Source organism: Amphiura filiformis, chromosome 11, assembly GCF_039555335.1.
Source record: "Amphiura filiformis chromosome 11, Afil_fr2py, whole genome shotgun sequence".
NCBI classification, from domain to species: Eukaryota; Metazoa; Echinodermata; class Ophiuroidea; order Amphilepidida; family Amphiuridae; genus Amphiura; species Amphiura filiformis.
The window spans coordinates 58,480,299-58,496,255 of record NC_092638.1 but is presented as its reverse complement, the minus strand read 5'-3'; the positions used below and the strand labels follow the sequence as shown (position 1 = coordinate 58,496,255).

Genomic DNA, 15,957 nt, shown 5'->3' with positions numbered 1-15,957 from the left:
TTTTGGTGTGAGATACCATTCACTGCGTTATAGCATTTTAGAGATAGAGTCTTAATTGATCGAAAAATACTGATTTGGACGCAAACCTTTCAGGTCATGAATTGAAATTGAAATAATCTTTTAAATAATCAATAATATAGTCAACGAGGGTTCAATATCTCCACAGATGTACCTGTATGGCAGATTATCCCAGAAACCTTGGACATCATATTTAAGAATGCCGTCACCGACTTGGTAATTAATCTTGTCGTGAAGACCAATGGCAATGGTCAATTACTTGAGGGCGACGGGCTGTGGAAAGTCGGTGTGTGGGGCAGCGCAAATGATGACGGTTCCGGAAAAAGAATTGGATATATGAAGCAGGTGAGAAACATTATTGACCAAGCTTGACCGGATGGATGTTGCTATTAGTGTAATATGCTACTCGCTTCGGTAATCATGTTAATTTGGAGAACGTCAAGATTTTTCGATTTTTCAAATTAGTTTAAAAACAAGTTTGTACCCCTATTTACTACTATTACAGGTCTTAACACAGGGACAAGCTGCACAAAGGTTGATGAAAAAACCATATTTTGGAGGCTATCAATACACCATTGCAGGCATATAGTACGCTTTAAATGGTACCAATGCAACCTGTGCCCAGATGACATTCCTTTGTGTGGAATTCGGCAAGGGAGATGCTTCTAATCCAATCTACCCACAACTGCATTTTGATCGGGATGGTGTCGAGTCTGAGACTGATAACTCACCAAATCCACATCGTTTAATTGGATGTTCACCATTTGCAGATTGCACAGGTATTATACGGCAACCTTTAGTGATGATACTTGTTCTATTTTTTATAAATAAATTTGTTTTGCATGCTAAATGTCAATCGACTGTAAACCATGTGGATTCCTGATGCAAGTTGGCCCTTATAGTGTCGATATGTCTGGCATTCACGTGCCAAGCATCGGATGATCTGATATACTTCCTGTCAACCATGTCCACATCACAGACATATTTACCTCTAAATAACCGCAAATCGTGTTTCTTGTAAATATCTGGGTGTTTGTTGAAACCAACTTTCGCATGATTTTCAATATATCCACATTATTATACCTCTACATAGAAAGTAACCGTCCGTTCTTTTGCTTGTCATTCCAGGGTTGCCATGTAACTATAAGGATACATTAATTCAACATGGGGATGAGGTGGTAGTTGAATGTGCAACATGTAATTGTGACAACGCTAATTTGATTTGTGAAGATCTGGTTTGCCCACCCACTTTCTGTGACGAGCCCATCTCGTCTCCATCTGTATGTTGTGATTTCTGTCCATATTGTAAGTATAATTAAGACTTGTAGAGTAAATAGGGGGTACAGCCCGTCGCTCAGAAGACCCGGTAATCAGAAGACCCGTTATTCAGCATTGGGTTAGATCTTATACTTATCTTGTGGGGTGACAACGAACTATACATTAGCAGAAAACCCATTATTCAAAAAAAAGATTTTCTGAAATATCAACTGATTTTACACGTATGCGTTACAAATATGATGTACGAAAAAAAAAAATCGCCCCGGGGTAGGAGCGGCCACGATACGTCACTGTCACCCAATGCCAAAAATCGTGATATCACCCACTGACCCCTTATTATATATTTGCTCTCACCGAATCGCCTTACTGTCAAAGTATCAGCACTACAGGCTGAGTCAAAAAGAAGTAAATTCATGTTTGAGGGGCTGTAACTAGAGATCTGTAAGAAATCTGCTATAAATGAAAAAATCATTGGAAAGAGCAAATTCTACACGTCTAAGCAAAAAAAAAAGAATAGTTGCAGTTGCTCGCAGCAAACTAAAGTTATACTCATTTGTATACAACCACCCATTTTTGTAGCTGCACACGGCTGATTGATTTTCATGCATTGCAATTTCGACGAATCAGCAAAGTGCTAACAGGATTTATTGTTGAAATGACAACTTTTGCTCTTAATTAATTTTCAACAAACAATGCATGTAAACTTCTGAAACATAAGTACTAACAACATTAAATGAATAACATTGCAAGTAAATATTGGATCTCTCGTGCTTCCCGTGACTGATACGTTTTTGGTAGAGTTCTTTTTAGCTCTTAAAAAAGAAACGACTCCATGCATGTACGATGCGCGATGCAGCTCTCGTGCAAACATCAGTGCAAAATAGTTCATTACAATAATATTAAAATAATATAGCACTATTTTGACAAAAAATCTGGGAAAAGTTAGTAGTTACCAGCTTGGTAAGGTTTAATAATTGTACATACTAGTACATACTAAAACATAAATAAAATATATATCTTCTAAATATAGCTTGATAACATATTTTTAAAAATCAGATTTGCTGCTTTGCAAGTTTCTCTAAATCTAAGAAAACTTGCTTCGATGTGATTTGATTTGAGTTCACTTGTGCAAAAATAAGTCAGTTATTGTCCACGCAACTTTTTTTGTATTTGAATATCGCGCCTTATGAATAACAGGTACTTGGGAAGTGAAACCGTTAGTTTCCTGTGAGCAATTGCGACAATTATTTGCTTTATTTAGACGTGTAGAATTTGCTCTTTCCAATGATATTTTTATTTATAGCAGATTTCTTACAGATCTCTATAGTTCGTCGTCGTCGATCTACTCATATCTGAGTATTCGTGACCTTTCTGATGAAGTTTCTCCACTCATGTCGATCTTGTGCTTTGGTGTAACAGCTGTAAATTGACATTTTGGTTAACGAAACAATTCCATCTGTCCACCTGAGTCTCTGTCTTCCTCTGCTTCTTTCCCTCAACTTTTCCGAACATTATCACTTTCTCTAGATTGACTCCTTCTCGCCTGGCAACATGTCCAAAATACTGTAACTTCTGTTTCCTCACTGAGTTGATGAGTGAGACTTTCTCTCCTATTTCATGCCGAACACTCTCATTTGTCCTTTTGGCGGTCCATGGGATGCATAGAAGTTTTCTCCAGCACCACATCTCAAACGCTTCAATCCTTCTTTGATCTGCCGCATTGATCACCCACGTTTCACACGCATATGTTGCGATCGGGAAAATCAAAGAGGAGACAAGTCTAATCTTTGTTGACTTGCTGATGCTTCTGTCCTTCCATAACTTGTGCATGGTGCACATTGATGTTTTTGCCATTGCTATGCGACGTCTGATCTCAGTAGAGCATCCGCCTTGGTTTGAAATCATGGATCCAAGGAAGTTGAACTGTTTGATAACCTCAATTGCTTGGTTTCCTGCATGAATAGTGGTGTTCTCTTCTTGTTGGTTGATGACCATCACCTTGGTTTTGCTTACATTTAGAAAAAGCCCAAAAAAAAAAAAAGCTCTATAGTTACAGCCCCTCAAATATGAGTTTACTTCTTTTTGACTCAGCCTGTACATATATTTTATATTGAAGTGAATCCCCGGAGTATGGAGCTATATGTAGAATTTGTCACAAGCTGGTGTAACTGTTTATATTAAGACAACGCTTCAGAAACGTATATCATTAATTTGTTATTACCTCCTCAGATGTTCCCGTATGGAATATCAATATTCCATCAACTTTGCTAGTCATTCATCAAAATGCGGTGGAGTCCCTCTTGTTTAATCTGAAGGTAAAGATCAATACCAGGGGACAAGGAGTTGAAGGCGAGGGACTTTGGAAGGTCAGTGCGTGGGGCAGCAGCTTTAATGATGGCTCTGGAGAACGATTCGGTTATGTGGAGCAGGTAAGGAAGATATGTGGAACTGGTCTTGTGCATATCAGCAAATACAAAAACCCTTTTAGTTTTCTTCAAAATGTTTTTTTTTACAAACCTGGTTTCACACAAGGCCCAGAACACCTGAAGGTTAATAAACATTGAGCTTCTTATATACTGCTCCCTTACATGAAACCCGGTTAGCTGTAGTCCGAATAATCAGACCCAGAACAAACTATTAATTTCTGACATGATCATGTTCTGGGTTAGCTGTAGGAACTTGCAGACGAAAAAGACGATGAACTTCAGTGGGACTCTTAGTTTCATGATACTTCGTCGACAGAAACGTGCACTCCCGTGCGGTAAATTGTGGTGCCATGTTGTCATTTGGCCCGTTTTATTATAATGTAGTGCAATGAGGTAAAATTCATTTTGAAAAGAGCCCTTTAACATGTAAGAATTATTGACCTATACCACACCTGCCACAAAACATTATTTGCATTTGAATATCGCGACTTACCAATCATTATAATAGGTAGGCTCCTACTTGGGAAGTGAAACCGTGTGCAGCTACAACAATAGGTGGTTGTATTGAAATGGGTATAACTTGAGTTTGCTGTGAGCAATTGCAACAATTCTTTTTTTTAGACGTGTAGAATTTGCTCTTTCCAGTGGTATTTTCATTTTAGCAGATTCCTTACAGATCTCGAGTTACAACCCCTCAAACATGAGTTTACTTTTTTTTTACTCAGCCTGTAGTCAACCGATTTCTATTGTTATACAAGGCTCACTCAGTCATTTAATGAAGCAATACAAACGATCGAATTTGGTGTTGAAATGAGCAAAATTTTGGGTTGCACCTCTTCAATGTAGAATTAATTTTCTCGGCCAAATAAAAAGCAATAATGTTCATTTTTTCAGTAAATGTCATGAAAATTACAATGCTAGATACTATATTTTTTCCAAATCCCAGTGTTAAACTTAGGCGTGAAATTCAGTCATTTAGTGTAAGATTTTCGATTTTGATAGGCTTCAACCTCAACTTGGCACGCGAATTTTCTTTTGGATTAGCTTTTCAAAATAATATAGTTCGCTAATGAACGATTTTCCCAACTTTCTAACACACGTGAGCTATATATGATATTTTTGTCAGAATTTCGGTTTTGATTGCACCGTTTTTCAATTCCGACTACCAATTTTGTCAAAATCAACTCGCGAATCATGCAGGGCCGTTCCGACCATTAGGCCAGGTAAGGCGGCCGCCTAGGGCGGCAAACGCAGAGGGGCGCAAAAAAAGGGGCGCAAAAAAGAAAAAACGGGAATGGAGAAAGAAAGGGGGGAAAATTAAGGCATATAAAAAGAAAAAATGGGAGGAAAAATAAAAAGGGGGCGAAAAGAGAAACAGAAAACAGGGCGAAAAGGGGGGACGTAAAAAAAGAAAAGAAACGGGGCAGAGAAAAGGAAAGAATAAATGGGGCGGAGAAAAAGAAAGAAAAAACGGGCGGAAAAAAAGTAAGATGAAAATGGGCGGTGAAAAAACAGAAGGAATAAAGAAAAACAGAAGGAAGAATAGAAGAGAGAAGAAAAGAAACAGAAAACACAAAGTGCCGAAGAAGAACAAAAAGTGGGAGAAAATGCATAAAAGAAGGAAAATCATAGGCGTAGATCCCGGGAGGATGGTCCATACAATCACCCCCCCCCCCATGTTGACGCCTATATGTGGGTTTTGACAAATTAACCTCATATTTGGCCATTTTACTCCCAAAAGTGCAATTTTTAAATTCCATTTATACCGTTTGTTTATTCGCATTTGTACCGTAAACTTATTATATCGCCAAAAGGTGCTGAATTCACTATACTAAAAGAAATTTTTTCCAACCCAAATCCAAAAATAAATCTACGCCACTTAGGAAAACGGTCGAAGGCAGTATACAAATAGGTCAAAACTGATGAGTTTTCAAGGGGTAACCCTCCTTATCGGACCCCCTTAACACTTTTGGTGGTATGCTTTGGTGGGGCGGCAGGGAAGGCTTTGCCTAGGGCGGCAAAATCCCTAGGAACGGCCCTGCGCGAATGTACCCATGGATTGATGATTTTGCAAGCCACAATCGAATTATCAATTGGTTCTGCTGGTTATAATAGAAATGACGTACTGGGTTGAACATTTTGGCAGTCGCAAGTGAAAAAAGATAAAATTCTAACAAAACTATAATATATAGACCCACACCTTACAGATTTAGGAAATCAAAATCAAAAATCTTACACTAATTTTAACACCAGGATTTGTTTTTAAATGTATATCCAAGCACTATGTTTTTAACTGACATTACTGAAGAAAAAAATGTTGCTTTATATTTGATCGAGAAAATTAATTTCATAGCAAAAAGGTGTATCTCTGTGGTGATTTCAGCATGTGTCGATCGACCTTTAGCGCGACTATGCATAACAAAAGAAGCTGGTGACTAAAGTTCTGCCAGAATAGCGTAATATTCAAAATGTTAGCACTATAAGTTTCTTCTTTGATAGGTTTTAACACAGGAACAGGCTGGAACAGACTTAGTGAGGTCGGCACATTCTGGAGGATTTGAATTCATTATTAAGCACATTTCGTACACTCTTCGTGGTACCAATATAAACTGCGCTCAGCTGACCCATCTATGTGTGGCATTCGGCAAGGGAGATGCACCTGTTTTAACCTATCCTCACCTACCATTTGAAGTAGAGGGTGTCGAGTCTAAGACTGATAGCTCACCAAACCCAGAACACTTAATTGCCTGCTCATCATTTCCAGATTATTATTGTAAAGGTATAATTAATACAGACTAATCCACAACTAATAAGAAATCCCTTTAAAAAGTGATGTACCGGCAAAGGACGAATTACAATGAGTAACATCAGATTTCCTTTTATATAAATACATGATAAAATATATAATTTTGTGTAAAGATTATGGTTTTTAGAACATTCTGGGTCCAAAAATTCATTTGAAACGATTTTCTCAAAATCCGGGACTTTCAAGTTTCCATAATTCTGAATTCTGGTGTCGATTCCACATTATTATATTATTATGTTTTTTATGGTGCTACTTAAATTTGAACAAATGTGAAAATGAAAATTAAAATTGATGACGTAGATACCCCTAATACCACACTAGACTATGTGTCAATCCATTCATTCTATTGTAAATTCGATTTTTTTCAGTTGGTAATGGTGGTATTAAAATTTTTGTCTTTATACATGTTAAAAGTATAATTGCAGTATTTGAAATAAACGTATTTTATAATCTTATATATTTGCTGTTTGTCATTGCAGCTAGAACGGCAGCTAGTAAGGATCTCTTAGCATGTAGCTACAGGGGGACCATACTACTCCATGGCGACGCGCTGGTAATAGACGAATGTACGACATGTTCTTGTGATAACTCAACTGTGAAATGTGACATTAAGAGTTGCCAACCTACGTTCTGTGACGAACCCATCACGGATCCTGATGAATGCTGCGATTTCTGTCCATACTGTAAGTATAATTCGGACATATCTATCCATGGAGTAAGTGTATTCGGACATGTAGTGTAGGTGCGAGAAATGACTGCTTGAGTATAGATTGAGAATATATAGAATATAGAATAAAATGTTTAAAGCACCTGCTTAATAACTTTAAAAATTCACCATGTTTATGTGCTCCATTATTATTAATTATTATTAATTTCATATGTACATAAGAAAATAAAAGCGAATAAATACATAAAGCTCGGATCCGATGAATTTCTTTACGCACCTGTAAGACCGCAGAAGGTCAGTGAACTATTATTACACGAACATATGTGACGCGATCAAGCAAAATCAGTCGGAACTTGGAAATATTAAATATACAGTTTCTTATAGGATAGTAAGAAACATTTACAAAGCTGGATTTTGCAGAAAACCCCATTGAAATTGAACAACCAGTTCCAAAGATATGAGCAATTAAAGAGTTTCCAAAACAAAAGGAAATGTTTTCGTTGCTTGGCTATATCTCAAAATCAATATTTCCGAGTTCCGACTGATTTTGCTTGATCGCATCACATATAATGGGTCAATAGTATTTATCCCAACCATCGACATGGGAGGGTTGCCAACCATGAGCACTACCGGCCGTACTATCGGCCTCAAAGAACTATTTTGATTGGTTTAAAAAGGCCTATTGCCGAGAGATCTAAAGCTCTATTTTGATTGGTTACTCGTACGTGTATATCATGTAATTAACCAATCAGTTTCTAACTAATTATCTTTTTGGTGTGAACTTTTTTTGGGTGCATTTCAGAAACCGAACGTTCCCAGGGATCAGCCCTGACCGACCCTATAAACAGTCAATCAGTCATAACCATGTTGTCATGTTATATATAAATATTTCTTATAGATGTGCCTGTATGGAAGGTAACTCCAGAAACTCCAGGCACCATCTTTGAGAATGCGGCCAATGACTTGGTTGTTAATCTTAACGTGAAGATAAATGAAAGAGGTCAGGGAGTTGAAGGCAAGGGACTATGTAAAGTCGGTATATGGGTCAGCGCCAATGATGATGGCTCTGGAGAACGAATGGGCTATAAAGAACAGGCAAGAAAGCATGTATTAATCACCGATTACTAATCAGTAATGTATGCAAATTATGCCAAATTAAGTTGCGCATAATTTCACAAACATAATTCCACACACTGATTGCTCTCCCGGATTGCTCTTTTAACGTTTAACTTCCATAACGTCTGTACTTATGCCCAGCGGAATTAGACGGAAGTTAGTTTTTGACAACGTGGTTAAACAGGAAGCCCCGCCTAGCCATTTCTCCACAGAAGAACTGACTTACACCTGTTACTCTACTGACAGACAGAACAGAATTTACATGGATAAATTTTAACCTTGTCTAATTCCCTAAGGATCTTGAACCAAAAGTGGGGCTTCCACTTTAAGCAGATTATAACGTAGCTTGATTTTAATTAAAGTACACACACAAAAACGTAGCTACAATAAAAGACAAACTAGAACTACATTTAATGACGAGGCGAAGTACCACTTCCCTTCCCACTTTTTAACACATTCAAATGTTGCATTCTTTTAACAGGTTCTGAGTAAAACAATAAGGAGGCCACCGTGGTTTGGAGGATTTGAGGCCACCTTTCCAGACATCGAGTATGCACTTGATGGTACCAATGCAACCTGCACACAGATGACCTATCTTTGTATGGAATTCGGCAAGGGAGACGCCCCTGTTCCAGTCTACCCACAACTGCCTTTCGATGTAGAAGGTGTCGAGTCTGCGACTGACAAATCGCTAAATCCACACCACTTAATTGGATGTACACCATTTGCAAATTGCAAAGGTATACTGTGAGCTTTATAATTAGTGATAGGCAAAGTCTAGATTTTTGAGTACATCAAGTATCGTTTAAATCTTAAACCTATGTTTAAATCAATATGTTTGACATTTCATTTTAGTTCGGCTTTTTAACTTAGACCGAATTTATTGTGTAACTTTGTGCATTTCTGATGACAGTCACGTGATGTCGATACTGTCGGTACAGCCATTTGCCAAATCAAACGTAAACACATAATTCATTTCCAAAACCTATAATAAACTTATACACATTGGGTACCTTCAAGTTCTTGGTTTTGATTTCTCGATTCTTAAAAAATGAATTTTGTTGAACATCAGATGTCCACTACGAGCCACGCCCTGCGAACCGTGATAATTTGGCATGACACCTCACAAAACAAACGAAAATTTCTTAAAGTGTCGATAGGATACAAGACACGGGAAAAGGGTGTTGTCAAGAGCGGAAATCAACACCGAGACCGATTCAAAAATTTGAAAAGGCAAAACTGCCAGTTATTTCTCCCCACCATCTCAAACCTGTCGTGTTGACGCGTTTAAGGTTGAGAGCATTAAATTAGCAATCTCCGAAAAGTTTTTTTGATAAATTCATTTGAAATCTCAGTTATAAATAACAAATAAGGGTCAAAATGAAAGCCTTTGGGGGGGAGGGGTTAATTATTGTATTATGACAATAGGTGTGACACCAATTCAAACATTAGTTTAAGTGTCCCAAGTTTATAGGCATTTGTGACGTGTCATGTCAAAAGCAGACACTTTTGGGCAGGACCGTAAATGGAGAAATAACCAAAAGTCTGCCCAGGGTAATTTTTTTCACAATTTGGGTTTGTTGCGAATTTGTGATGTTATTCATGTTTAAGATATTGTGTGATTGTTTCAGACCGGAATATAACTGGCATCTTGTATTTTTTGAGATATTTTTCAAAGCAATTACTACTCTCAACACTGTCAATAATATTTTTAAAGGCCTATATCTCAATTTCCAATTTTATAATACCACAACTTACGAACTCAATATCTTCGCTTAGGAATGTCCGATTTCATTGGGGGAAAACGGCGTTGTGGAGCAACATATCTCTATATTTAAGATATGTAAAAACCTCAAAATTGATAACCTGCCCAAAAGTGTCTGCTTTTGACATGACACGTCACATTTACGTTCGCGCTTTTTTAAACAGATCGCCTAGCGATTGCTAAAAAAGGGTGATATGTTTCTATAAAGCGGTTCCGTTTGGAATGTAGATACATAATATTGTGGCTCTTACTGTCCGTGATTTTAATAATTATTTATAAGGTCTTTCATCTAACAATTTGCAATATATTATACATACCAGAAGGGTCGCCTGCGTTAATCACGATATTTTTTTAACAGTATCGGGGGTTTAAACCTTAAAAATAGCAACATTAGTTCATTAGACTTTATAAAATGTCGAAAATATTACAAAACTGAACACTACCACTAAGCCATACCTTACACACTACAACACTCGTTTCAGTTGTAACGGAATGGTAACCACTATGCCTTGTTCGTATTAAAATATATTCCTACATGCTTTCTCATTATTGGTTGATTTCAAACAAACGATTTGAACTAGCGCTCCCGATCCTAATATACTGTCTTCAAAAGTTTTGGGTCGATTTTGGTGCAAGCTTTGTATTGTCTGTAAATTTTCATGACCTAGTGGAATCGGTATGAAAAATGCATCAAAATGAGTACAAACAAGCCTAGTATTGGTTCAGTGGTTCTTGATATAGCTCTCGATATTTCAATACTTACCTTTATTATATTCAGCACGTTGTCCAGTGTGTGCAGAGGACCTACCAGAAGACTGGGAGACGGACTACTGTAATTCTGACTATGGTAAGTTAACTAAAGAAGTAAATTCACATGTTTTAACCGAGGCCATACAGAAAATGATTGCTTGCTTGTTATCTCTCATTTCGACCATGAAAAGAGTGTTTTGTACAAAAGAATACTATGAACCTATATATAAATCCAATGGTGTATAGGCGGGTAAAGGGTGCAGACTTGAATGGGCTGGGAATTAAAAATTAAAAATATAGTTTACCTGTCTGGTCCGATACTGTACATGTATATAGTGTGCATCTCTTTGGCCTGTTTGACACCGAACTTGATTATGGGCCCAAATAGTGTGTAAATGCAAGTTTTCATGCACAATTGTCCAGGTAAACTCATTTAAATACCCTTACAACCCCCGATGCGCAGGTAAGTCTTCTTGGCATTGCAATTGTTGCATTGGAGTATGATGAAGTATGATGAAGAGAAAAAGGGTATAGCAAGCCATGCGCGTGTGACCGTCGCCCGGCCAACTGTTTCGTGCCTATAATTATGTAGTTTGGCATGATTACGCAATTGGGTCACATGCATGGGATGCATGGTATTGCAGTCGCTTCGTGGTAGTAGCGTTATGCTGGTTTCATACTTTCGGCATGACTCTGAAAGCCACTCTTGCCGCTCAGCACCGCTCCAAAATTGAATTTTGTTCTCATACGTCAGAGCGGCACCGCTCCGAGTTGACTACTACGCGGCCGCGCGGTGGAGTGATCGTCGGCTTGCGCTAGTCACCACTAGCGTTTCTGGTGTGACTGCGCAGTGAAGCAAAATCATCTTCAGAGCGGCAAACCGGCAGGAATGTATAAAACCAGCATTAGGCTAGTAGAGGCTTACTTGTATTGTTTTGTAGTTTTAATTAGCCCCAACCACACTCTCTGTTTTTTGCACGAAGGAAGGAATAAAGAAGATGAATATAAAAGTTGTTTTTCCCCGAGTTTTTTCCCGCGAGGGAATTGATCCACTGACCACTCGGGTGCCAACCAGCAGAACGGGTATAGCAAGCCACGTGCGTGACCGTTGCCCGGCCAACGCATTTCGTGCCTATATGTAGTTTAACGTGATTGCGTAATCGGATCAGGTGCGATGCAAAGTATTAGAGCTAAAAACACGATTCATGATACCCAGGGTACTATGCAGAATGGTCGACTACAGATCCGTCGGATAACGCTTTTTCAATGGGAAATGAACTTTGCTGCTTGGATGATGTTCCGACGGATCTGTACTCTTGAACCGGCCTCTATGTGCACAACTAAGAGATTCTGATTTTGAATTTATTTCTTACCGGTGAGGTTCCTGCAAATTGCAAAAGTTATCCAGAATCCATTACAATAGCTTATTTTGTTTTGTTTCTTCCTGTAGTTTACACCGCGAAGGTTCGTAAAGATGGTCGGCTCCGACTCCTTCATTCCTTAAACGCAGCTACTGGTGAGGTTGCTGTAAGCGGCAGACGTTATGTGCATCCAGAATGGGATCCAATTTATACTTGTGACATCATTACTGGAACTAGAGGTATGTTAACTTGCCCCATATCTGTACCACATTTTTGAGCCCCGGGTTTGAGAACATTAAAACCTATAATAGACGTACTATATGAGTACTCCATCTAATCACAACATATCGGATGCTTGAAAGCAAATTGATCAGGCTAAAAAATTGAAGACCTGAGCGCAAGAAGACCGTAAGTCCACTTGGCCCCTCAAAATGTATACACTAAAGTTGCGTATAGTTTCGTATAGTTTGGTAATGTTTTATACATGTTCAAGGGCCAAAATAAATCTTTCACAACCTTTCATGATGCTTTCACCCTGGAACATGTATTAAACATTATAAAACCCTAAGACACTATACGTAACTTTAGTGTATACATGTTGAGGGGCCAAGTGGACTTACGGTCTTCTTGCGCTCATGTCTTCAAATAGATAAGGCTAAAAAATGTTGTCTCAACAGTGCTCAAAGCGCCCGTGCGCGGTCATTTTTCTTAGCGCATCCTTGTCATCTGAAACGGCAAATTCATTTCTTTTTTATTTAGCAACCCATATTAAGCAACCATAACTACAAAAAATATTTAATCTGACAAGAAATTTAATGATCAACTGTTTTTCAGTACGAAATAAGACCAATAATAAAAATACGGTAAAAATAATAATGTCAACCAACACAAAATGAACTTTCGTTGTTATAAAATAGCTCAACTTTCAGACTATTTATCAAGTTTTTCTCTTTAATGATGCTTTGTTTCCAGGTGCTCGTGTCCTAGTGATTGGTGATAGCAAGAACCAGCGCACAGAAAACATCAACGGGCAAGATCGTAAATTCATCTTCCTAGGTGGCGCCAGCTATGTAGTTCGTAACACGTCACGTAATCGAGCCTTCCTAAACGGAGCTCGTCCCAACTGCGGGACTCCCTAGACGGATCGCCAGCTCGTCCCAACTGCAAACTGTTGTCATGATTATGAACAAGAAAAGCATAGCCTTTTATACGTAAATTTCCCAATGAACTTTCACAAAATAATTAACCTTAGGCCTAAAAAGAAAAAGATTTTTGCACTTTTCGACCGACCCTAAAATTGGAAAAAATAGGTTCGCAATTTTTTTTCCATATTTTAATTCTCATATTTGATATTAAATACACAAAAAGGTTGTATATTAAAAAACAAGCCTAAGAAACAGTCAATCAAAAGGTTCTTATTTCTGATCCAATAAATTGCACTTACTGTGTACGTTTCGATAACCACTCGGTTATCTTTATCAACACTGAATGAAGACTGCTACTGTGAACTACACCACATTTCGCCATACTGCATTCTAGAAACGCTTGCTGTTAGAATAAGAACATTTTTAATGCTAATTTATTGCACATTCTAGGGAAGCGTGGTTACCTTTTTAAAATAACCGAGTGAGAGGGTTTTCAAGAAAATATTTTTCCTGTCAAAACTGAAGCATCCTCTGTATAAAAGAAAATATGAATATTACTGCACATCATATATAACGATTCGTGATACCCAATTGTGGCACATTTGATGTCGTTTAAGAGGCAGAGAATTTTATTTCAATTTTATATACGCCAAAATATTTTTCTAATTGAGCGAGAATGGCGATAGAAAAAACGTTGAAAATTCCATGTATAAATGACATTAGACCCAACAAATGATTACTGTTTCGTTTTTATGGTAATCTAATCTTTTATTTCCTGAAATAAAATTATGGGTCTAATGTGGGTTAATTGTATAATTGATGAAAACATCGACGTGTATAAAAGAAGCTACATGTACAAGAAAAATGGTAGGCCACGCCACATTGATAATCTATGCTTTTAGTATACGGCGAGTTCGTAGCGCACGTGTGAATCAAAATCGATATACTATTGCCCCGACTATTGTGCGTGTATAGCCTCATTTAAAACACGTAGTTATCAACAATTGAGCGCTATTAATACACATTAATGTTTTTAAACAAATAAAATTCCAAAATATGGTACGTTTTCTGTCTTTGCTTGTCACTTGGTATGTTGAAGTAATGAAGTTGCGATTATATTTTAAAATTTTCATCATGACACCATCAAGCCTGATAGCCGAGCGGTCTAAGGCGCTGGTGTTATGTCAATATCGTATAGGAGTACATTATAGCGGCTGAGTGCAGCGTGGGTTCGAACCCCGCCGGCGCCTCTGACAAAATAAATTTTTTAAATTTCATATTGTGTTAGGGAAATGTGGCTGGGAGAATGTATGTATGGCGAAGAGTGGTGTGACTGTGAACTGGTCATCCAATTACCTATTGATTTCTTGGTGATTGACTTGTTGACTGTGTTGCCAGTTGATTTTTTTCCTGTTGGGTGTTTTGATGGATTTTTCACAGGATGTAGCAGTTCATCAAAAATGTGAGAAAGCTGATATTGACCTTCATCTCTGTTCATGGTGGCGCCCCTTCTCTTCCTGATCTCTATAGCCTCCTTGGCCCAACGTTTATATCTGTCTTGCTCCGTGCCTATGACCTCTGCCTCCCCCCAACCGATGACATGGTTCCTCTCTGCAACATGATCTGCAACAAGAGAAGGGGCGCCACCATGAACAGAGATGAAGGTCATATCAGCTTTCTCACATTTTTGATGAACTGCTACATCCTGTGAAAAATCCATCAAAATATCCAACAGGAAAAAAATCAACTGGCAACACAATCAACAAGTCAATCACCAAGAAATCAATTCGATAGGAGACAAAAATTATGTTATTTTCAGTGGACGATTTTAAAATTTTCACAATTTTTGAAAGTGTGTGACGAAATTACGGAATTGCCCTGTAATTAAAACATTTTGACCAAACTTTTGCTGGGAATGTACCGGGTGAGTCAAAAAAGAGAAAGGAATCCATTTTTATTTAAGAACCGAGTTGAACCTTTTCGGTTTTAAAACATTTTATAAATAACATATCCATTACTGAGCTTGTGTGAAAAAAATCAAGGAATTAGCATTTACCGTTTTGTTTTTATGCCACATTTTATAGCGATACCCAATTTTAATGTTTTTCCAAGAGACATCTAAAATTTGAATGTCAGCCCACTCTGTGTAAGGTAGATTTGGAACAACTGCCATTTTCTTAACGTCATTGGCATTGATATAAAATGGAGCACCCAAAGTGTTATTGTCGTTGGCCTTATTTAAGGAGAAAAACATTATTTGTTGGTTTTTTTATTTTCCCTTTACTGAATGTTTATTCTCTATCAAAAACATATACATTTGTAGGCGGGTGTTTCAAATGTCGAAATGAAATGCGCGCAAATTGAAGTGGAGTGAATTACAAAATATCCAGTAAGTTGGACATATTGGGGTTAAAAAAACTGGAGTTGGAGTCGAGTGAGGTATGAAGGACTTAAAGTAACGTTAGAAAGTTTGTTTGAACAGAAAAAAAGAAAGAAATTAAAGTAACGCAAAAATCAACATTATTAAAGTCAGTTTCAGAGCTGGTGCCTTTATCGTGCATTTTGTGTTCTCATTCAAATACATGGTACCTCGTGGACAAATAATGGAATTGGGTATCGCAGCAA

At 37.8% G+C, this 15,957-nt stretch overlaps 1 protein-coding gene across 1 annotated transcript; it reads left to right on the top strand.

Annotated features, from left to right (window-relative positions):
* The first annotated feature begins 225 nt into the window (after window positions 1-225).
* On the top strand, window positions 226-15,548 carry LOC140165072 (uncharacterized). Its single transcript, XM_072188495.1, has 11 exons — window positions 226-363; window positions 524-797; window positions 1,147-1,323; window positions 3,526-3,725; window positions 6,222-6,501; window positions 7,008-7,211; window positions 8,094-8,290; window positions 8,793-9,051; window positions 10,855-10,923; window positions 12,277-12,426; window positions 13,160-15,548. Exons 2-11 carry the CDS (start codon window positions 644-646, stop codon window positions 13,324-13,326), a joined length of 1,857 nt encoding a protein of 618 aa, XP_072044596.1. The 5' UTR covers window positions 226-363; window positions 524-643; the 3' UTR covers window positions 13,327-15,548.
* The last annotated feature ends 409 nt before the right edge of the window (window positions 15,549-15,957 follow it).

Excerpts from the sequence above, each read along its gene's own strand:
- LOC140165072 (XM_072188495.1), top strand. The coding sequence starts at position 644 with ATGACATTCCTTTGTGTGGAATTCGGCAAGGGAGATGCTTCTAATCCA. Across the intron at positions 798-1,146 it reads ACCATTTGCAGATTGCACAG|GGTTGCCATGTAACTATAAG; the intron begins GTATTATACGGC and ends TTGTCATTCCAG. Across the intron at positions 3,726-6,221 it reads GATTCGGTTATGTGGAGCAG|GTTTTAACACAGGAACAGGC; the intron begins GTAAGGAAGATA and ends CTTCTTTGATAG.